Source organism: Oncorhynchus clarkii, chromosome 13, assembly GCF_045791955.1.
Source record: "Oncorhynchus clarkii lewisi isolate Uvic-CL-2024 chromosome 13, UVic_Ocla_1.0, whole genome shotgun sequence".
Lineage (NCBI taxonomy): Eukaryota > Metazoa > Chordata > Actinopteri > Salmoniformes > Salmonidae > Oncorhynchus > Oncorhynchus clarkii.
This window is the reverse complement of record NC_092159.1, coordinates 46,049,879-46,074,749: the sequence shown is the minus strand read 5'-3', so window position 1 is coordinate 46,074,749 and position 24,871 is coordinate 46,049,879. Positions and strand designations below refer to the sequence as shown.

At 43.1% G+C, this 24,871-nt stretch overlaps 1 protein-coding gene across 1 annotated transcript; it reads left to right on the top strand.

The window, feature by feature from the left end:
* Positions 1-6,408: 6,408 nt before the first annotated feature.
* LOC139423983 (ral guanine nucleotide dissociation stimulator-like 1) lies at positions 6,409-23,448 on the top strand. The gene is made up of 17 exons (XM_071175655.1): positions 6,409-6,526; positions 10,612-10,901; positions 11,591-11,635; positions 11,722-11,891; positions 11,992-12,149; positions 12,259-12,495; positions 12,655-12,758; positions 13,146-13,230; positions 15,718-15,789; positions 17,268-17,354; positions 17,506-17,538; positions 17,873-17,994; positions 18,399-18,488; positions 20,285-20,411; positions 20,846-21,106; positions 21,315-21,429; positions 21,682-23,448. The coding sequence occupies exons 1-17, from the start codon at positions 6,503-6,505 to the stop codon at positions 21,819-21,821; spliced, it is 2,160 nt and encodes a 719-aa protein (XP_071031756.1). The 5' UTR covers positions 6,409-6,502; the 3' UTR covers positions 21,822-23,448.
* Positions 23,449-24,871: the final 1,423 nt, after the last annotated feature.

The window sequence follows — 24,871 nt, the reverse complement described above, 5'->3', positions numbered from 1 at the left end:
AAACAGCGTAAAAATGGCGAAGGGATGCTGGTGGCTCGGTGGCTGTGTGCGTCAGCATTGCAGAGGTCTGAGTCAATCACGGTATTATGGATTCCTCTCATTCTTGTCCCAGTGGACCTGGAGGGCTACGAAGTCATTATCATTAGAGGTACAGGCCTTGAGACAGTCTGGCATGCACTGAATGTGGGGGCATCATGGTCTGGCTGCTTCAGAAAGGTCAAGTACCTGATGATGCTATTTCGGATTATAAATGAAGGATTATTACATGCAAACATGCCACTGTTAACTAGCACTTCCTTAAACAAAATGCTAAGAGATTTTACGTCATGGCATGCAGTATGAAGTGATCTTAGTGATGTGTAAACTTGGAGTAGTATTTAGTTTAGCTTGTCATAGCTAACATTACAAGCTTCACTTTCAACAATCAGACTGCTAACCATGCTAATGTGATCAACCACCAGGCTATATCAGACATGCCACAGAATGCCAACAGGGAGTAGAGAAAGGATTCACCTTCTGCGTAATCATGAGGAACGTTCAGACCGGTATTCAGTACGCAGTGTGACTCCAGCAGGCATGCCACTGTTTACATGCAAAAAAAAGTTGACCTCATTCAGCAGTAATTTATCTAAGACACGCTCAACTTGCTGTCAGTGTCACGTGTCGAGCTTCATCTTCACCATGGGTTAAGGACTCATCTCTACATTAGACCACTTTAGAGATCTGAAACCTCTTGATTTTAGTGAGAGCGAACTTTCTTAAAATTCCTCTTTTTACTAATTGTACTGTTTTGGATTGTTACAGGAGGTAAGTAAAAGGTTCTCCGTCCAACCGTACAGTACAGCACTTTCTCTCCACAGGTAGGAATGTGTTTACTGTAAACTCCACCTAACGCTCAACCACATTCCACTTAACAACTTTAAACATCAAAGTTATGTCTAGCCCTCTACAAACACCATCCTACATTCTAAGAAAATGCATTGACGTCATCTGATGTCAGATGCCCATTGAACATCTGACTGCTAAAACTGCAGATAAGGCTTAGAGGAAGACATTGTAATGGAGCCAAGACAATCATGAAGAGGGCACAACAACACCTTTTCCCCCTCAGGAGACTGAAAATATTTGGCATGGGTCCCCAGATCCTCAAAAAGTTCTACAGCTGCACCAACAAGAACCTGGTATGGCAACTGCTCGGCATCCCTGACCGTAAGGCCAGGGATGGGTAGTGTGTACTGCCCAGTACATCACTGGGGCCAAGCTTCCTGCCATCCAGGACCTCTATACTAGGCGGTGTCAGAGAAAGGCCCCAAAAAATTGTCAGATTCCTGTCACCCAAGTCAAACTGTGGCAAGCGGTACCAGAGCGCCAAGTCTAGGTCCAAAAGTCTCCTTAACAGATTCTACCCCCAAGCCATTTATATTTTTTATTTTATTTCACCTTTATTTAACCAGGTAGGCTAGTTGAGAACTAGTTCTCATTTACAACTGCGACCTGTTCATAAGACTGCTAATTAATCAAATGGCCACCCGGACTATTTACATTGACACCCCACCCCTTTGTTTTTACACTGCTGCTACTCGCTGTTTATTATCTATGCAGTCACTTTACCCATACCTACATGTGCAAATGACCTCCACTAACCTATACCCCGCACATTGACTCGGTACTGGTACCCCCTGTATATAGCCTTGTTATTTGATTGTGTTACTTTTTATTTTAATTTAATTGAATTTAGTAAATATTTTCTTAGCTCTAATTCTTGAACTGCATTGTTGGTAAAGGGCTTGTAAGTAAGCATTTCATGGTAACACCTGTTGTATTTGGTGCATGTGGCAAATAAAATTTGATTTGATGTAGGAGTGGCTAATGTAATCAATGCTCCGCCCCTGCTTAATCATTGCGTGCATCACTGTGAATAGTACAACCCCTAATCGTAATTTCAGCAGCAGAACAGAGACGATTGAAAACAATCTGAGAGCTGAAGTATTTTACACACAGGTTTGTGTGATTACATCAGTTACATATAATCTGATTACATCAGGTACATGTAATCTGGTTTCAAAAACAACTACCTGTAATCACTTACCAGCAAAAATATTGTAATCAGATTAAAGATACTTTCGAATAACTAGATAATTACTTTTTGGATTACTTTTAAATTCAGATGGATATTGGCAGAAAAAATGCAGTGCACGATCATGAAATACATGATCAACTTTATGGAAGCCCATTTTAACTAGAGTAGCTATTCCCCAAGCAAGGGCAAGTAGTAACCACACGTCTTGTCTGGGGAAGAGGTTCCAGTACTAACCACACGTCTTGTCTGGGGAAGAGGTTCCAGTATTAACCACACGTCTTGTCTGGGGAAGAGGTTCCAGTACTAACCACACGTCTTGTCTGGGGAAGAGGTTCCAGTACTAACCACACGTCTTGTCTGGGGAAGAGGTTCCAGTACTAACCACACGTCTTGTCTGGGGAAGAGGTTCCAGTACTAACCACACGTCTTGTCTGGGGAAGAGGTTCCAGTACTAACCACACGTCTTGTCTGGGGAAGAGGTTCCAGTAGTAACCACACGTCTTGTCTGGGGAAGAGGTTCCAGTAGTAACCACACGTCTTGTCTGGGGAAGAGGTTCCAGTAGTAACCACACGTCTTGTCTGGGGAAGAGGTTCCAGTATTAACCACACGTCTTGTCTGGGGAAGAGGATCCAGTATTAACCAAACGTCTTGTCTGGGGAAGAGGTTCCAGTGGGCGAGTTCATTTTGTGTGACCCGGTGCCCCGGGTGGGTGGGGTTTAGTCATTTTTGAACATTCCATTGGTCCTCCTTAGGAGAGGTCTCCTACAGCCCGGGGCACCGGGTCATGCAAGTGAACTCCTCCAGTCTTTTCCCAGAGAACATAGTGCCACCACGTGTTAATAGGCAAAAGGGAGCATGGATTGTTGACTTTATTGTAATCCAAACCAAAACCTCAAGTAAGTCATGACACAGTCATTTACCAAACTCAGTTTTGAACAAGACTGACTTAATGACCAAAAGTAGCCTATTTACACTTTACAGTCAATTTTGACACTAGAATTACTGTTTCTGACTCATATCGATGCCACATAGGCCATTTAAAACCAGAGAAGTTGGTTGTAAAGGGGAAGTTGACCTTTAAAGGGAAAGTCATCCAAAAGTAAGTAATCAAAGTAATCAGTTTGTGTATCGCCTAGTGGTTAGAGCATTGGACTACTAACCAAAAGGTTGCAAGTTCAAATCCCTGAGCTGACATGGTACAAATCTGTTCCTAGGCCATCATTGAAAGTAAGAATTTGTTCTTAACTGACTTGCCTCGTAAAATGAAATCCAAAAGTTAAGTTGCTGATTACTGCACTTGTACATTAATAGGAGAAAGTTCAAGGTTCCACTTTATTTGTCCCAGAGGTAGTGCACAGCCAAAAATATAAACAACATAAGCAGCACAACCTACAAAATCTAAAGTATCATATTGTATAATGACCTATACAATCAGTAATAACAATTACTGTATAAATAACATGCAATCAGTAATAACATTTACTGTATAAATAACATGCAATCAGTAATAATTGCTGTCTAATAACTATACAGTGTAATAATCCAAATAATGTCTTAATGTTATTTCAAAACAAACTATTAGATGCCTATTCTGGAAAGAACCGTTATTTGATAGGTTACAGAACCATACCTACCAAGAACAATGTTGTAATTTCTTTAATTTCTCATAACCTAATTTGTAGATGACACATTTGTAGATGACACATTAATAACAGATAAATGGTTTAGTACAGGTTTAGAGCCCTAGGCTGATTGATATATGGTGACATATTAAATAGTTAATCAGATACAGTATGGATTTAATACCCCTCCAACAAAAGTCAATGATTTTAAAGCACTATTTGGCAGACATGGATTAAGTGGGTGACCAGGTTTTTGGTGAAAGTTCTCTGGAAAGGTGAGCATCTGTGCAAATATTTGCTATTGCAACTCACTGAGAAATGCTCTCTTTCCATTCCATGACACACGTTACACAAGTAGCACAACATTGTAGGCTTTGTTGGCATAGTCTCTCTGGGGTGACCAGCTCTTTAGCTTATGGGCATTGAAAGAAAACGTGTCAATTTGACGTGCCATGTCTATGCAGTGTAATCGCAATTCTATCCATGGAGGGAGACTTAAAAGGCCCATTTTAGGAGCTAGTTGGGTCAATCTAATTCATTTTTCACTCCTGAGATGAGTGTCTGATCTTGTGTGTGAAAAGAATCGCTGGAACGGAGTCAAACACATTGTTTCCATGTGTTTGATGTGTTTGGTATCATTCCATTGGTCCCATTCCAGCCATCACAATGAGCCCATCCTCCCATTGCTCTTCCCACCAGCCTCTTCTGGTCTTCACATACACGACAGCCTTGGTAAAAGAGACCCAACAGATTTACTTGAACATTTAGTGGAGAAGAAATGTTGTCCACTGAACTTGTTTTTGCTGTTATTCACCGAGTGTACAAAACATTAGGAACACCTTTCTAATATTGAGTTGCACCCCCTTTTTGCCCTCAGAACAGCCTCAATTCGTCGGGGCATGGACTCTACAAGGTGTTGAAAACGTTCCACAGGGATGCTGGCCCATGTTGACTCCAATGCTTCCCACAGTTGGGTCAAGTTGGCTGGATGTCCCTTGGGTGGTGCTCCATTCTTGATACACACGGGAAACTGTTGAGCATGAAAAACCCAGCAGCGTTGCAGTTCTTGACACAATCAAACCGGTGCGCCTGGCACCTACAACCATACCCTGTTCAAAGGCACTTAAATATTTTGTCTTTCCCATTCGCTCTCTGAATGGCACACATACACAATCTATGTCTCAATTGTCTCAAGGGTTAAAAAATAATTGAACCTGTCTCCTCCCATTCACCTACACTAACTGAAGTGGATTTAACAGGTGACATCAACAAGGATCACAGTGTCACAAAGCCTGGAGTGGTGGGTGCGGAGTCAAGCGCAGAGAGCAGAGCGTAATGAGGGAACCGCACTTTATTGCGGCATCCAACGCTAACGCCCAAAACAACAGGCCAATGTCAAAAAATGTCCAACCCAACACAGGGCACAAACAGACAGGAGCACTACACGCAACAACCTCGACTCACAGAAAAGAAGCCCGCACAAAAACAAGCGGGCTTAACAGGCTAAAATTGTCCTGAATCAAAACTAAAACAAGAGACAGGTGCAACCAATAAGACATAACAAACAGAAAAGGAAAAGGGGATCGGTGGCAGCTAGTAGACCGGCGACGACGAACACCTAACAAAGACGTTGTACTTTTTAAAAACACCTTTATCGTAAGCTAGGCCCTGTTCTTACCTCATTTCCCAACAACAATGCCTTGCATAACGCCTGGGAAGAAAACACTAACATTTGCTCAACTTGCCATTGGTTCACTTACCCCAAGGCAAACATGTTGACTATATTTGCCCACACAGCTACAGGGATGCACGTTCATGCCAGGTTTAGGACCTCATAATGAAGATTATAGAGACCCCAACTGATGTATAGAACACTTAAAATGATCTACTTCGGTTTAGATACAAGCGTCATGAAACCTCTAACACAACTGCATTTGACTTGCTGAAAATCTTTTGGACCTAACTTGCTTCCCACTTTTTCCATGTGGTTTCTTCCTTCACAGACTCAATGAAATGACCTCTTCCTAAACATTTGGTCAAATTATCAATTGTGTGTATGGTTTCCTAGAAACAAGGGTGGCTCAATTGATCCCTTTCGCACAATTTACCCCACTCACCCCTAATTATCATTGTGCTCATTCTGCCACCCTTGTTTTCCATAGGATATATAGGTTGTGGAGCTGCCAACAACAGATTATACTTTCAGCATCCAGGTTTTTTCTTTATCATCACAAAAAACTCACCAGAAGATGAACTTGCAGAAGCAATGAGCTCGAGTTTCGATCAGATGATTATCCCCTATGTAGTTTTTTGTAGGAAATATGCAAACCCATACAAAAGAGTAGACCAGAGAGCACACCCCTTTCATCAAGACCGCACTCAAATGAGTAGCCTATTCTTCCCATAGCCGCCACCCACTGCATAAAAGCTGGAAGTTACAGGCAAGAACGCCAAGCTTCGCCTTGAAGAATTTACCGATACTGGCATTAGGTGCGGAGCTAGTGTAGCTTATTGATTTGCCTGACAATCAGTTATGGGAAGCTCTTGACAACTGATAGCGTGTAACTTGTATGCGGCCGCAAAATGTGACGAATAGTACGCAGATAAAAACAATACATCATATATATATATGTTTTAAATATGTAGTTTAAAGAGACGTTTCTGTAAAATATTTATTCATATCACCATGCAGCCGTAAACTTCAACTCCTTCGAAGTGGATGTGTATTTTCAGCTTCAACACTTAGTTTGAACAAGATGGAAGTTATCACACCATAAACGTTCTGCGGTGACTGACGAGATGGGAAAATGGGAGATATCAATGGTAATTTCCAATGATGTGCATAATAATTTTGTGGTTGTATGACATGCGTTTCATTTAGAAATGATAAAGTTATTATCTTATTAGTTTTACTGTATTTGAAGAACTATAATGTAATGTACGCGATTTGAATCATAGGTTATGCACTGTTTGAACAGAGTCCTATGCGGTTAATAGCCTAATTTCTCTTCTTACACCTGTTGGGCATAAATCAGACAGTGCTGTCTTGTCAGAGCGTTATAGACATGTGTAGCTATAGCCCAATAATGGACTAAATGAGCCTAACGTTACTCCGTATTTTCTAAGGACCTTGGATGTTCTGTTTCGAGGTGAATTGGTTATGGCAGCCAAATACACCATCTAAACGTGAATCGATTCACAATTGCGGTATGATTTTTAGGAACATAAAGCCCTCTACTTTCATGTCACATTTGCACAGTTTCAGCAGACAGTATTTTTTTAGTGACAACACTTTGTGGCGTCAGTCTTCTGTTTACACACAGGTTTTTGGAGAGGCAGTTAATTAGCATAGGCAGTGGACTCGGTCTTCTGTCTGTTTTCTGTAAACAAGCGCTGTAACATGGAAATATGGCTGTGTGGGAACCCTAACTCTATAAAGGTGGGTAGTAGTGTAATATAACAAAAACAATTATTTCTTGTTGATATGAAACAGATACCTGAGAAGACAACGGTCCTCGTCAGAGGAGGCTGGAGCAATAAGAGGACTGGCTCATTGTAAAGGCTGGAATGGAGTTCATTGAATTGTATCAAACATATGGAAACCATACGATTGAATCCGTTACATTACTCCATTCCAACCATTACAATGAGCCTGTCCTCGTATAGCTCTTCCCACCAGCCTCCTGTCTTTATGTTTCCTTCGTGTTAACACTTAGAGCAAACGTCTGGGATCTTAACAAAACTCCCCTGGCCAGAAGGCGTCTATGAATGGGCTAATGTGCAGCTAATGAATAAGGCAGCAACACTGTAACATATTGCCAATGCATGCATCTTGCATGGATGTACAGTATATCCTTGCATTTAGTGTATGCATATAAATCAGTGAGACTATTATTTGCATCATTGTCCTGTGACGACCGATGGTGCCTCTTTTAGTCTCATGGTCTGTTCATTAGATAAAACTGCCTTAATGGAAAAACGAGTATTGGACCTATAGCTGGTTTTCAACAATACATGGTGATATCATAATGCTAACAGATTAATAGACGCTAAACGCTTTAGCAACTATTGACAATAGTATTTTCTGATCGGGGCAGTTTTGTTAGGATCCCAGACACTCGTTCTACACGTTACGACGCATCACTTGCGGTATGGTATTGGAAACTAGGATCATGTTTCATATCGGCGACAATTACATTTACTACCGACCTTTTAGCGTTAGTGTTCCTACACGGCCACATCTCCATGTTACATCGCTTGTTTACGGAAGACATAGGCTGCCACCTGTGCTAAATTGCTATCTAGCGTTCTCCGTTAACCTGTGTGTAAGCATACCTGGGAGGAAGTGTAGTTCGTCACTGGAGGCACACACAGTTTGTGGATCTGTGCAAAGCTACAACAGTAAGTTATCTTACTTGAACATTGTTTTCGCTGATATGAAAGATAAGGTGCATATCGGAATGTGTTTCGAAAACCGGTTTGAAAGCTATGATTTATGTTTCTAAACATTAAAATAAAGCATCGAAATTGTAGTTCGGGGAAGAAGGGTTTTCGAGAGCTATCCTGATATAATTTGTATCATTATGTTTAGTCTCAATATTGGACAATTCTTGTCTGTTTTGAATTTAGTTTGGTGCACCTAAGACTGAGATAAAGATGTTACTGTATTGTATCCTTGCCCATAGAATTAGGATCTCTGTGCCTTGGCCTCATGTAGGCCTACAGATAATGTAATGCAGTATTCCATAAAGGACAATGGTGTGATATTGGTCCCCTCACAACACCGATACTAGTGTCTCTCTTTCTTGGCCTGGTATTTTGTCAGGTGTGTATAATTCGGTTGTGACGCACGTCTGCCTGCCTTGAACCTCAGTAACCCTCTGTAATTTAGGAGCTGGGTAATGATTATAATGTGCCTTGAGTGCTCTGCCCACCATACGCATCTGCACGTCTGTCAGATGGCATATGACTTAAAATGTTCAGATTTTCTTTGAGCATACATGGATAATATCAGTGCCAACGTTAAAACCAGACTGTTTAGTTTTGACAGGGACATAGGGGGTGAAAGCCTAAATTATATCAGAAAGCGGTGGACAGATATGAGGGGCGTGTATTAGAAAAGAGAGATTGATTGGGGGCTAGTGACAGACTTGTATGGAGGACTGAGTTGGGGGAGTGGGTGGAGGGATACAGTGGCAAGACAAAGTATGTGAACTATTTGGAAATACCCAGATTTCTGCATAAATTGGTCATACAATTTGATCTGATCTTCATCTATGTCACAACAATAGACAAACAGTCTGGTTAACCAATTTAGGTAATCCAGGTAATTCCAAAGTGTTCACATACTTTTTCTTGCCACTGTCAATTTAATAGGTTACATATTTTAAAGGGGATTATGCTGATTTATTTACAGTTTCTTTGATCATGTTGTTTCAATTATTTGACCCAGGTGCCATCTCTTTGTACCACATTGCTCTTGTCCTCAATATGCAAGCTGTGTACCCTTTCATGTTGTTCTGTACCAATGTTCTTTGGAATACATGATAGTCAAGTTCCTTGTCCTGCTAAATATGTAGGCTATTGTATGAAATGTTGTAATTGGGTAAATCCATTTGAATTCAGTCACTTTTTGACAGCACCCCTTTTGAAGAAAACCTTCCATACATATTTGCCCGTTGTAGAAGTGCTCAGAAAGTTACTTTTTGGATCTGAATGCCAAAACAGAGAAAGGTGCTTAAAGTTGACCTATTTTGCCATGAGACATCCATGTCTTCATCACTGGAAAATATATATATTTAACCTTAAACATAAATTATATATTTGTTCAAATTGGCACATGTTGTAGTTTAGACCCTATTTGACATAATCTGAGGTTGTGTTGTGCCTGCCATCAGTTGAGACACAACATGCTCTTGAATACAGGCTGGGTAATCATTTATGTTAAAGGTTCATTATTTTTTTTTTAAACATAATTTGTATTAAATAAATGAGTTTGACAACCCTGTTTAACCATGTATCTTTTCCAATGATTAAGACATGGATGTCTGATGGTGTGGTGGGGTATGCAAAATGGGGAAACTTTGAGCACCTCTATCTCCTGTTTTGCCATTCATGTCCAAAAAGTCACTTGCTGAGCACTTCTTCCATCAGCAAACATGTATGGGGAAAAAAAGGATGCTGTCAAAGTGATTGAATATCTCAATTTCTGCTCAGTGTTTTCTCTAACGTAAACAGTACAGTGTTTCTAAGAGATTTGAATTAAACATTTAAAGCAAAGATTTGGATGAGATTTCTATCTTTGCTAAACCAACGTGTGAATACCCTGAGACAAATCTGTGATGGTGTGTGTGTGTACAGATGTAAACATGAGTTTGTCTTTTCACTGTCAGCTGAATAACTGATAAACCCAAAGCACTCCCTGTATCACAGACCTCCCAGGTGAAGTGTCTACATTTTGCTCACACGGCGGGCATGCCTCTGAATAGGCTGACTGTGATGGACCATAAACATCAATCTGGTCTTAAAGCTGGTCATTATGGTCTGTAGGCTCTGTCCTGTCAGTGGTCTACTGCCCATAGACAGCTATTATACACATGAGCTGAAATGTCTGTGTTGCATGTGAGGTCCAGTTTGTTGTTGTGTGAGCCTCATAGCCGCCTCATCACTGTGGATCATGGGGGTTTAGGTGGTTTGCATGTCAGCGGGTCACCTCTGCTTGTTTGTTAGTGGTCAACTATGGCTATTTTTACCTGCTAATGATCCACCTTTTGACCTCTGTGTTTCCAAAAACTAAAATGAGGTGTCTAGTCCAGTATGCGTCAATACAAGAGTAATAGAAGATTGAAGGAATTGAAAGGATCTCCAGTCTCCCCGTCTCACCGTGTGAGTTCCTCCTTCCCACCCAGAACCCAGTGCAGGAGTGGGGGGAGGAGTTTGAGGAGGGGGCGTTGTATGGGATCACCCTGCGTCGGGAGCCCGTCCAGATACCAGCCAGCCCCACCGAGGCCCGGCCATGCGTTGCCTTCGTCCAGTACCGAACCTGCAAGGTGCGCAGGCTGAAGGCAGCCACCCTGAACCGGCTGGTGAGCCACCTCCTGGACCCCTGCTGCCAGGAGCCCGACTACAGACGGATCTTTCTGTCCACCTACCAGACCTTCACCACTACCAGTGCACTCATTGAGCTGCTCTTCCAGAGGTGGGCCATGTCATTAAGTTTACAGTACTCATAACTGCTGTTATGTTTCACCTGACCATTGTCTCAGACCATAATGCAGAAGCTATTTCACTGTTAAAATTATACAGTATGAAATTAGGTGAGCAGGTTGTTTGGCCTCTATCGTTTGAAAACACCTTGACGTTCTAGTTTTACTGCTTATTAAAACCCATCTTCTATACAATACATTTTGGGTGAAAGGGCCCAAAAATGTCTATCTCCCTCTTCTTTTGCCTTCTCGTCTTCACCCATCTTTCTGCAAACACAACTCTTTTGACACATTCCGAGTTATCACAGTAACAAATAAGATTAGCTAAATTGAATGTTATGTTGGATACAGATGAGACGGTATGTCGAGAGTGGTCTTTTTTGAACAACACCTCTCGCTGTGTATGCAAAGTCACTTAGTTTCGTCACATTTCTTTCTTTCTTGTCTCCCTCACAAAATGACTATCTCAGCATCTTTGATGTAATGATAATAAGCACCCAGCAGGTAGTTAGCCATTACAGGTTTTACAACAACAACTCGCTGAGTTTGGAGTGAGGTCAGGATAACAACGGAGCATAGAGACAGACCAAAGAAAAACAGTCTGAAGAAGAATGGACCACTGTCCTGTTGGTCACAATCACAGTTTAGATGAGTCTGACACACTTCCTGATTATTCTCACAGGGATAATGGGGCTTCAGACGTGTACAACAGTGAATGTCACAGGAGGTGAGCTGGCTGCTTTTCCCTTGATCACATTTATTTCCTTGACTCTGAAACAGGGAAGACATTGTTTCATCACGTTGTCTCCTCAGGCGTCTGTTGCCCCTGATCCAGACTTGGTTGGAGGAGTACAGTGAGGACTTCCGGGATCCTCCTCAGCACCCCTCCCTAAGGCTGCTGTTGGACCACCTGCACAGCCTGTCCTCCCTCTGTTCACTGGCCCAGCACTCTGAAACTCTGCTTAAGAAGTTCCATAGAGAAGGTACAGGATCCACTTGTTTTTCCTAACCTTTTCTTTGAATTGCCTTTGATTATGATACCATTGTTGATCCCCTTCTGTCATTCCTCTCTCCCTTTAATAGAAATGGATACTGGCGGCCATTCTTCCCAGGCTGAGGTTAATCAGGAAGATGAGGGCTCAGGGGAGGAAGTCCTAGAATGGGACAGCCCACTGGATCAGGGTGACATCATGGACTTCTCAGTCACAGGCATCGCAGAACAGCTCACCCGACTGGACGCTGTAAGTGTCAATCATGGCAAATCATTTCTGGCTCTTAATATGCGTCCTCAGGAGTGGATCGCTAACACTCTTTTTCCATTTTTACCTTCCTTATCTGTGCGTCGCTCAGGGGCTGTTTGGGAAGGTGGTTCCCTACCAGTGTCTGGGCTGTGTGTGGTCCCAGAGAGACAAGAAGGATAACCTGTCTGCTACCGTCAGCGCCACCATTGCCCAGTTTAATGAAGTCACCAACCGAGTTATCACCTCCCTGCTCTGCCGGCCCACCTCCAGCCCCACTTCCGTCCACAGGGCCTCCAGCCCAGCTCAGAGGGCCTGCGTCATTGAGAAGTGGATCAGAGTAGGACAGGTCAGACACGTCTAGTAACTTGGACCATTTGAGGGATACATTTTCAAATCCAAGTGCAGCCTTCTTACACATCTAAACTTGAACCTGTATCCTGGTTCTCAGTGCATTCAGTTGTAAGTCCCTAGTCAGTCTCTAACTTGTGACTGTTTTCTGAAACAGGAGTGTCGGCAGCTGAAGAATTTCTCCTCTTTGAGGGCCATCCTGTCTGCCCTTCAGTCCAATGCTGTCTACAGGCTGAGGAAGACATGGGCGGCTGTGTGTAGGTACGGACTGTCGGGTCATACTGGAAGGGTTAGCTGAGTCATGAAGCTAGAGGGCCAATAACATTGATTGAATATGGCAACAACAAAAAATGAACAAGGGTGTCCTTATCCTCTGAGAATGTAAGGCTTAGTAAGGCAATTATTTACTAGTAATTGACCTACATTATTCAACTAACCTTAGCCTTAACCTTACTTCATGCCATAACTATGTAATAAACAATTTTTATTGTGTCAGTCAAGAATAGTTGAACAATAATTTTAGGTCAACATGCCATGCCTTACCAACTCTAAATCCCTTTGAAGCTTCAAGGATATCTTTTGTAATAAAGTTGCTCTCTTGTCTGAGTGTTATTTTTGGATTGATTTAATTGGTTTGTTCTTCTTCAGGGACAGCGTGGCCATCTTTGATAACCTCTGTGAAACCTTCCCTGATGAGAACTGTGTGTTGAGCAACAGAGAGATCAGTGCGGAGGTAAGAATCAAGTACATTAAGGAAAATTATTTAACTTCATTTTTTTAACTTGCATCTCTGCACAAATGTATGCTTTCTTTATATAACCATAATGCAGACGATATGACACTGTTGAAATACTTACAATATGGACTGTTTTATTGTTTTGAGAGCAGTTGACCTTTACTTACATCTTAAGGGACCTTGATATTCTACTTTTACGACTTATTAAAACCCATCTTTCTGTCAAGTTAATGTTTAGTGAAATTGCGTAACAGTGTGTTAATAGTAAGCCATTGTCCCAAAGCAAAAGAGAGGGTGTTCTATTTTTCTGTCGGCTCTGGGTGTTTGTGTCAAATCTTTACTAGGTCTGGTTACAGTGAGAGGGCTCAAAAGTAATATTCTACACATTGCTCAGAATTTCCAAATAAGCTGATATAACATCATTGTCAACTAACACTACACTAATGACAATTTCCCCAGCAGTTCCTTGAGAAACACCTTCATTTGCCTCACATCTTTATTTAATTTTACTGTATTGCTCCACCCCTTGTTCAACTGGACTGTTCCAGAAAAATACACTGCTCAAAAAAATAAAGGGAACACTTAAACAACACAATGTAACTCCAAGTCAATCACACTTCTGTTAAATCAAACTGTCCACTTAGGAAGCAACACTGATTGACAATAAATTTCACATGCTGTTGTGCAAATGGAATAGACAACAGGTGGAAATTATAAGCAATTAGCAAGACACCCCCAATAAAGGAGTGGTTCTGCAGTTGGTGACAACAGACCACTTCTCAGTTCCTATGCTTCCTGGCTGATGTTTTGGTCACTTTTGAATACTTGCGGTGCTTTCACTCTAGTGGTAGCATGAGATGGAGTCTACAACCCACACAAGTGGCTCAGGTAGTGCAGCTCATCCAGGATGGCACATCAATGCGAGCTGTGGCAAGAAGGTTTGCTGTGTCTGTCAGCGCAGTGTCCAGAGCATGGAGGCGCTACCAGGAGACAGGCCAGTACATCAGGAGGATGTGGAGGAGGCCGTAGGAGGGCAACAACCCAGCAGCAGGACCGCTACCTCCGCCTTTGTGCAAGGAGGAGCAGGAGGAGCACTGCCAGAGCCCTGCAAAATGATCCCCAGCAGGCCACAAATGTGCATGTGTCTGCTCAAACGGTCAGAAACAGACTCCATGAGGGTGGTATGAGGGCCCAACGTCCACAGGTGGGGGTTGTGCTTACAGCCCAACACCGTGCAGGACGTTTGGCATTTGCCAGAGAACACCAAGATTGGCAAATTTGCCACTGGTGCCCTGTGCTCTTCACAGATGAAAGCAGGTTCACACTGAGCACATGTGACAGACATGACAGTCTGGAGACGCCGTGGTGAACATTCTGCTGCCTGCAACATCCTCCAGCATGACCGGTTTGGCGGTGGGTCAGTCATGGTGTGGGGTGGCATTTCTTTGGGAGGCCGCACAGCCCTCCATGTGCTCGCCAGAGGTAGCCAGACTGCCATTAGGTACCGAGATGAGATCATCAGACCCCTTGTGAGACCTTATGCTGGTGCGGTTGGCCCTGGGTTCCTCATAATGCAAGACAATGCTAGACCTCATGTGGCTGGAGTGTGTCAGCAGTTCCTGCAAGAGGAAGGCATTGATGCTATGGACTGGCCCGCCCATTCCCCAGACCTGAATCCAATTGAGCACATCTGGGACATCATGTCTCGCTCCATCCACCAACGCCACGTTGCACCACAGACTGTCCAGGAGTTGGCGGATGCTTTAGTCCAGGTCTGGGAGGAGATCCCTTAGGAGACCATGCGCCACCTCATCAGGAGCATGCCCAGGCGTTGTAGGGAGGTCAGGCACGTGGAGGCCACACACACTACTGAGCCTCATTTTGACTTGTTTTAAGGACATTACATCAAAGTTGGATCAGCCTGTAGTGTGGTTTTCCACTTTTTAATTTTGAGTGTGACTCCAAATCCTGACCTCCATGGGTTGATAAATTTGATTTCCATTGATAATTTTTGTGTGATTTTTGTTGTCAGCACATTCAACTATGTAAAGAAAAAGTATTTAATAAGAATATTTCATTCATTCAGATCTAGGATGTGTTATTTTAGTGTTCCCTTTATTTTTTTGAGCAGTGTAATTTAATGTGCTCCCTGTGTCTGTATTAACAGGCTCATAGAAATTGTGCTTTTGACAGATGTTCTTATCAAAATGTTCCTTAGCACAAAACTGCTTTTGTTCACGTTTGCATGGATTTTAAAAGCTCAATATATTGTTTACATAATGAGATGTGTGTGTGTGTGTGTGTGTGTGTCTAAGAACAACCAATGTGGTGTTGACCCCATAAGCTGGTAAAGGAAGTTCTGACCTAGACCAGATTTGACTGACTCTTTGCATATGCTGTAGGTCATTACAGATGAGTGGACAGGTTGACAATGGAAGGGCATAAATGCAGACTGAATTTAGCTTCTATCTGACCCCTTTTCAGGATGGAAGCCAAACAGCCATGGATAACATTTCTCCCAAGATATCCAAGCAATGTCCTATTGCCAGACAGATGGTAAGCGATACTTCGGAGAGAGATTGAGTAAGAGACATTGCAGACATGATATGTAGACATGAGAGATATCTATATATAGTGGGGGTCATTAAGTTTGAGTTTAGCTTCTTTCCATGCAACATTAAATGGACAGAAATGATAGCAGAGGCCTCCCGAGTGGCGTAGCGGTCTAAGGTACTGCATCACAGTATTGCAGCTTCACTACAGCCTGGGGTTTTATCCCAGGCTGTGTCACACCCGGCCGTGACCGGGAGTCCCATAGGGCGGCGCATAATTGGCCCAGCGTCGTCCGGTTAGGGGAGGGTTTGGCTGGAGGGGGCTTTACTTGGCTCATTGCACTCTAGAGACACGTTGTGGTGGGCTGGGCAACTGCAAACTGACTTTGGTAGTCAGTTGAACGGTGCTTCCTCCGACACATTGGTGCAGCTGGCTTCCGGGTTGAGTGGGTGTTAAGAAGCACAGCTTCCCTCCCGGATGGCGCAGTGGTCTAAGGTACTGCACCGCAGTGCTAGCTGTGCCGCCAGAGATTCTGGGTTCGAGCCCAGGCTCTGTCGCAGGCGGCTGCGACCGGGAGGTCCATGGGGGCGATGCACAATTGGCCCAGCGTCGTCCGGGTTAGGGAGGGTTTGGCCGGCAGGGATATCCTTGTCTCATCGTGCACTAGTGACTCCTGTGGCGGGCCAGGCGCAGTGCACGCTGACCAGGTCGCCAGGTGTTTCCTCCGTCACATTGGTGCGGCTGGCTTCTGGGTTGGATGTGCGTTGTGTCAAGGAGCAGTGCGGCTTGGTTGGGTTGTGTTTCAGAGGACGCATGGCTCTCGACCTTCGCCTCTCCCGAGTCCGTATGGGAGTTGCAGCGATGAGACAAGACTAACTACTACCAATTGGATACCATGAAATTGCGGAGAAAAAAGGGGTAAAAATAAAGAAGAAGCGCGACTTGGGGGGGGTCATGTTTCGGAGGACGAATGAGTCGACCTTCGCCTCTCCCGAGCCCATTGGGGAGTTGCAGCGACGAGACAAGATTGCAATTGGATATCAAGAAAAAGGGGGGTATAAAATAGAAATGATAGCAGAATTCTGTGTATCTGAAAGTTTAAAAAAAAGTTTATTATAAGCTGCAACCGGGGGGGGGGGGGGGGGGGAGTGATCCTAGTATTGTCTACTCAGTATTTTGCGGGGGCAGTTTCTGCTTCTTGAAGTCACATGTAGCCCCCTAACCCCATCAGCTCTTAACCCACAAGAGGGTACAGTGATTCCCCTATAGGAAAAATCTGTTCAAAGACCGAGTGTCATGTGTGGCAAAAGGAAGCCATCCTATCCTTAGCCACTGATTTTTCAAATGGCCACAGATTACTAGGCTATGAAAGGACCGTAATCATAGACCAATACCTTTTCTAGCATCATATGCACATTCTCTAAAGCTGTGTTACTAGAATCCTCTGCTGACATGCTGTCTCTGTACTGTCGTCTCCTCAGAGCACCTCCGGTGGGGTGGTACCTTACCTGGGCACGTACCTGACTATCCTCACAATGCTGGACACTGCTCTACCAGATACTGTGGAGGTAAGCCATTGAAACAGACTGCTCAGTTATGGCAGCTACTTTAAGTTAATTCTCTATTTGCCTTCTAGTGGATTACTATCTTAATGTTTAATATTGATAATAAATCTTCCATATTGTCAAGTATAATAGCATGTTGTGCTATTTTTGACAGGGGGACCTCATACACTTTGAAAAGAGGAGGAGGGTAAGTTGTTGCTGTTGGGATTTTACGTAAAGAAAACAAAAGATGCAGTACAAACGTGTCTAAATATTTCACCCTTGTTATAGGACTTGATTGACATGCATTGAATTGGTGGCACACTCACCACCACATTGTAGTGGTACTTTCACATGCCGAAGGGAAAAGTGGACACCTTTATGCTTAAGGATGTTTGCTTACTGCTCTAAATGACTGTCTCTCAGCCTTTTATTGGAGCCCCATGACTGTTAAAAGTGTTGTCAGGTGTTACTAGTTCAGGACAAGTTACATAACAACCACACAGCTGACATGGGCTCATGATCTCCCTCTCTCTCTGCAGGAGTTTGAGATTCTCTCTCAGATCCGGCAGCTCCAAGCCTCCTGCTCTCAGTACAACCTGCCCCATCACACCAGGATCACTGCCTGGTTGCAGGGCCAGAAGTTGCTCACTGACCAGGAGAGGTGAGAACCTGTCCCCCACTGGTTTTATGGTAGATCAGTGAGGAGATAAAGAGCTGGTGAGCTTTGTAAGGATTAATGGGGCATAATCATGTCTTTAAATGATGCCCCTTATAGCCAATAAACCCTTTATACAACCTGAATTGTCTCTTTCTAATATCCTGTATACCCAAATGTACTACTCAAATGACATGTAAAACACAATTCCCATAAACCCTACCCTGGTTTTGCCTGTTAAGGAAATTTAAAGAAAACCCATCTAGAGCTGGGGTTGACACAGGGCTGCAGTGTGTTTAGGCTTTTAGAATCAGATGTGTTAGTGCAGGGCTGGAACAAAAGGCTGTATACATTTAGACAAGTCCACCCTGACTTCAGGCCTCATAAGTGTTTTCTATGTTCTGCCACAGCTATGAACTGTCCAGAAACCTGGAGCCTCCAATAGACCTCTGCTCCCCAAGCGCCTGGAGCCACCGTTTGCTCAGCAAGAAACTGTCCTCGTGAGTACTGAACACTTCTCATAACAGCAGTTGCCATCTTGTTAATTGTAATCAAGACAATAGTATTCACCCCATCTCTAATATACAGTTGGAAGTCGGAGGTTTACATACACCTTAGCCAAATACATTTAAACTCATATTTTCACAATTCCTGACATTTAATCCAAATAAAATTTCCCTGTTTTAGGTCAGTTAGATCGCCACTTTATTTTAAGAATGTGAAATGTCAGAATAATAGTAGAGTTATTTATTACAGCTTTTATTTATTTCATCACATCCGTAGTGGGTCAGAAGTTTACATACACTCAATTAGTATTTGGTAGCATTGCCTTTAAATTGTTTAACTTGGGTCAAATGTTTCAGGTAACCTTTCATAAGCTTACCACAATAACTTGAGTGAATTTTGGCCCATTCCTCCTGACAGAGCTGGTGTAACGGAGTCAGGTTTCTAGGCCTCATTGCTCGCACATGCTTTTTCAGTTCTGCCCACAAATTTTCTATAGGATTGAGGTCAGGGCTTTGTAATGGCCACTCCAATACATTGACTTTGTTGTCCTTAAGCCATTTTGCCATAACTTTGGAAGTATGCTTGGGGTCATTGTCCATTTGGAAGACCCATTTGCGACCAAGCTTTAACTTCCTCACTGATGTCTTGAGATGTTTCAATAAATCCACATAAATTTCCTTCCTCATGAGGCCATCTATTTTTTGAAGTGCACCAGCCCCTCCTGCAGCAAAGCATCCCCACAACATGATGCTGCCACCCCCATGCTTCACGTTTGGGATGGTGTTCTTCGGCTTGCAAGCCTCCCCCTTTTTCCTCCAATCATAATGATGGTCATTATGGCCAAACAGTTATATTTTTGTTTCATCAGACCAGAGGACATTTCTCCAAAAAGTACGATCTTTGTCCCCATGTGTAGTTGCAAACCGTAGTGTGGCTTTTTTATGTTGGTTTTGGAGCAGTGGCTTCTTCCTTGATGAGCGGCCTTTCAGGTTGTGTCGATATAGGACTCGTTTTGCTGTGGATATAGATACTTTTGTACCTGTTTTCCTGCAGGATCTTCACAGTCTTTTGCTGTTGTTCTGGGATTGATTTGCACTTTTCGCATCAAAGTACATTCATCGCTAGGAGATAGAACTCGTCTCCTTCCTGAGGGGTATGGCGGCTGCGTGGTCCCATGGTGTTTATACTTACGTACTATTGTTTGTACAGATGAACGTGTTTGGAAATTGCTCCCACGGATGAACCAGACTTGTGGAGGTCTACAATTGTTTTTCTGAGTTCTTGGCTGATTTCTTTAGATTTTCCCATGATGTCAAGCAAAGAGCCACTGAGTTTGAAGGTAGGCCTTGAAATACATCCACAGGTACACCTCCAATTGACTCAAATGATGTCAATTAGCTTGTCATGGCTTTAGAAGCTTCTGATATCATTTTATGGAATTTTCCAAGCTGTTTAAAGGCACAGTCAACTTAGTATATGTAAACCTGTGACCCACTGGAATTGTGATGCAGTGAATTATAAGTAAAATAATCTGTCTGTAACCAATTGTTGGAAAAATTACTTGTGTCATGCACAAAGTAGATGTTCTAACCGACTTGCCAAAACTATAGTTTGTTAACAAGAAGTTTGTGTATGTAAACTTCCGACTGTATACAACTATTGTAAAATTGTTGTAAATAAACAAGAACTGTAAAAGAACAATGACAAAATGCAGTATTTAAGGTTTTACTAGTGAACGTTGACCACATTTGTTAATTTAGTGGAAAGTTCTAACTGTGTATATTTGCAGACTCCTGAAAGTGAGTGAGGGATCCAGCAGGAAAACCCATGCAGACCAGATCAGTGTGTCGTCTTCAGGGTCCAGTGGCTCTGAGATGGAGGATCTCTCCACCCCTCCCTCCACACTCCGACTGCAGGTACAGCTCTCGCCGATCCCCTTTAGACATGCCTCTGACTGTCTCTCTCTTTCTGTCAGTCATTGCACACCCTGGTTAAAGCTGTTTCAAATGTTTTAATAGAACACACTGTACTACAAAACATCCTCTAGTTACACTTTACTAATACCAGTAGTTACACCATGAAGCAATTCAACCTCCCATTCATAACCGTGATCCCCATTGACATCTCATTGAAACTGATGTCCTTGAGAACTGGAATGTCAATTGACCAGGTCCTCGAAGCCAAGCAGGAGTGGTGTTTGCTTAGCACATGCCTCGCTGGTGAAGCATGGCTCAATACTTCAGTTGTCCACAAATGTGCTGAGGTCAATGTCTCAAACAGACAAACTGAAAGACTAATTCATTATTTCCAATGGCACTCATGCATGTTCGGTCTCTCTACCTTGTCCCAGTCTCTGTCCAGCTCCTGTCAAAATGTGGCGGAGGCCTTACCCTCCTCCCCGGATGGCTCCACTCCCTCCAGTTGTTCCTCCAGTTCTCAGCCTGACCTCTCTGCTCCAGTGGCTGCCCACCCTAAACCCATGCTGGCCTCTCATCACAAGCGCTCTGTGTCCATGACCTCCCTCCCCCTCTACAACAGACAGGTGGCTGACTCCTGTATAGTGAGGGTCAGTGTGGAGGCTGGCAACGGCAACATGTACAAGAGCATCCTGGTAAGCTTGGGCTGGGATCTGGCGGTAGGGATTATCTTGGGGTCCTGTTAAGGAAATGTAAAAAGGTTCATGTGTATAGTACTCTAGCTCTGTGGGGGGGGGGGGGGGTCATTTAAGATACTCTGGTTGGTTGAAGGGAGATTTTGCAGCCAACCCTTCACTTCCTCATTACAGCATATTAACTGCTTGTTTGACTTGTCCTTCTCAGCTGACTAGTCAGGACAAAACTGCCCAGGTGATCCAGAGGGCCCTGGAAAAACACAACCTGGAGCACCTGACCTGTCAAGACTTCACCCTCACACAGTTGATCTCCCAGGAAAGAGGTGAGCTAAAACAATCAATGCGCTTACACAGTACATATGCCCACTCAAAGATGCCACATCACTGTGCAGATCAGTGTTGGTCAAGCAAAGATAGTTGTTATAGTTTGGCATTACCTACACTTACCTATAGTATAAATATTACTGAAGATATTGTTGTCCTGGAATGATTGAAGAGGACGTTTTAATATTGTACGTATACTGAATGTAATATTCTCCTTTCTCATACCAACCGCCACATCTTCTGTTTTTCAGAGTTGCTCATTCCGGACAAAGCTAACGTCTTCTACGCCATGTGCACGTCGGCCAACTTTGACTTTGTTCTGCACCAGTGTCCACTGGGTCAAAAGAAACCTCTGTGCGCTACTTCCAGCCTTGGACGTTATTCAAAGTAGACACCGTTCTATGGCAATGATGAGTAACTGCAAACCAGGACTTCAAAGGATTTTGTACAGACATTTTGCTGTTTTGTTTTTAATAACTTTCTTTTATGACAAAAATCATGTTTAAATGTTCCATGATGGACAGACCCCTGCTTGGTTTGTTGTCAAGTGGGTGCCATGAGAGGAACAGGTGGAAGATGATAGTATGATGGCACGTCATGTAAAATACACGTGTGGTGTCTATACGTCTGAAGACAACAGATTTGGGGCTACATTTTTGAAACTCATTGAACAGAATGTCCTTTATTTATTGGTGGAGCGAACTCTACATGAATTCCACCATTCAACACTCAACATTCCTCACAGACTTCCCTGAGGTGCTTTACTTTGTGGAAAGGAGTCACATTGGAACAGCATCAGCAGTGACTCTCTCCCTCAGTCACACACCAATATACAGACACGTATAGTTGTTTCCTATTGTCTCCTCTCCTCTGAGCAAAACCAGTCACCTACTTGTTTTAATGAGAGAGATGACTGATGTTTCCCAACAGAGAGAGACAACCCATGAGCCTTAAAAGGAAATTAGGACACAGGAGACGGCCTGCCACTGCCACCTGAGCAGTGGATGGGAATGTTCTCACCCGGATCACTATGTTCACCAGGGTATCAGCCTGCCGTCATGGCGATACTGATTGGGGCTGTGCGTGTGAAAGGAGGGGCTGCCCTGACTGGCTGGATAGCATTCCACATACGCTACAGTCAGCTGCTGTAGAGGGGACACTGACAAACATTTATGGACTCAGACTGTCAAAGTTTAAATGATGGTGATAATGATGTGTGTGTTGTAAAGGGTTCTGGGTGGCATTTCAGTGTTAATACTTTTTTTTTCTGTTCTTTTTACATTGTTTTCTATTTGTCTCCTATAATGCTCTTGGTGATTAAGTGGGCCTCCATGGCTGTGTTGCCTAGCTACCCAAACTCCTCCGGCCAAACGCCACGCCCACGGACGTTAGTTTCTCCTCTGCAATGAGTCTGGATCTGAGTACCTCCCCAATGATTTCTAGAATGGAAATCCATTCTAGACCGTCTGATTGGTCCCAGAAACCGATGGGTTGGGCCAGAGCCAGAACACATGGGTAAATCGGCGTTTTGAAAATTAGTCATTGGCTTTGATATGCTGGTGGGTTAGAGATGATCCAACCGCTGATGCCTTGTTTTGTACAACACCCCTCATTATGATGTCGCCACAAACAACTTCAATGATCGCACTCTCAGACTGAAGTCTGTTACCATCGATAGAGCAGCGAAATAATTCAGTTTGAGTCGTCAGGCAAGGCTGTGTGCACTTGTCAATTGAATATACAAATATTCTGAAAAAAATATAAAGGCAACAATTTAAACTAATTTTACTGAGTTACAGTTCATATAAGGAAATCAGTCAAATTAAATAAATTCATTAGGCCCTAATCTATGGATTTCACATGACTGGGCAGGGGTGCTTCTGTCGGTGGGCCTGGGAAGCAAGGCCCAGCCAATCAGAATGAGTTTTTCCCCACAAAAGGGTTTTATTACAGACAAATACTCCTCAGTTTCATCAGCTGTCCAGGTGGCTGGTATCAGACAATCCCACAGGTGAAGAAGCCGGATGTGTAGGTCCTGGACTGGCGTGGTTCTGAGGCTGGTTGGATGTCTGTCAAATTTTCTAAAACAACGTTGGTCTCCACTTATGGTAGAGAAATAAAAAATCCTGCAAACATTAAAAAACTGAATGATTCAAGCAACAGGACATCTCACTTTTACTGAGCTGTCCATTTTCATTGTCTCTCTGCTCCAAATAAAGTTTCTCAACACCTTTTTCTGTGTTTATGTCAACATTTCTTATACTGTATTTCACTGTATGATTCTAAGATTATTGGTTTCCATATATCTGAATATATAGGCTAAAGCACGCCATTCTGTAAGACTGGCACTTATATTCATGATGTAATTCAGGGTTCCCAAACTGGTGGCATGAATTTGGCCCGCGGGTGATTTTATTTTGCCCCCCAAATTTCTGAACAAAAAAAAAAGAATCAACTTTTATTTGTTTTAGTTGTTGGACATAAAAGACTAAAAACACCAGCAAATCAGGTCCAAGTGATTTTAATTTTGGAAATCTGTTCTAAAGTATTCCCACCCATTTTAGAGTGATATACAATGATTGTACAAAACATTAGGAACACCTGCTCTTTCCATTACATAGACTGACCAGGTGAAAGCTATGATTCCTTATTGATGTCACCTGTTAGTGTAGATGAAGGGGAGGAGATGGGTTAAAGAAGGATTTTTAAGCCTTGAGACATGAATCCTGAATGTGTGCCATTCAGATGGCAAATGGGCAAGACAAAATATTGAAGTGCCTTTGAACGGGGTAGGTGCCAGGAGCACCGGTTTGAGTGTGTCAAGTACTGCAACGCTGCTGGGTTTTTCATAGTGATATGGAAACGAAGCTTCTTGATTAGATTAGATTGTGTTTAGTCACAAGTACAGGGATGCAGATGTAATTGCAGGGTACAATGAAAATGTTATGCTCCGGGATCCAAGAGTGCAGATAAAATAAGTGAATGAGACAAAATATGGATAATAATAATAATAATACACGTTAACAACTGTATCACTGATAAATGACTGTCCTAACAACAGGACATTAAAAATGGAAACTTATGTTAAGGTACCTATGTTTCACCGAGACGTGGCTGAACGAAGATACGGACAATATAGAGCTAGCAGGATTTTCCATGCACCGGCAGAACAGAGACGCTACCTCTGATAGGACGAGGGGTGAGGGGGGTGTGTCTTTTTGTCAATAACAGCTGGTGAGCGATGTCTAATATTAAAGAAGTCTCGAGGTATTGCTTGCTTGTGGTAGAGTACCTTATAAGCTGTAGACCACACTATCTACCAAGAGAGTTCTCATCTATATTATTCGTAGCCGTCTATTTACCACCACAAAGCGAAGCTGGCACGAAGACCGCTCTAAACCAACTCTATAAGGCCATAAGCAAAGAAGAAAATGCTCACCC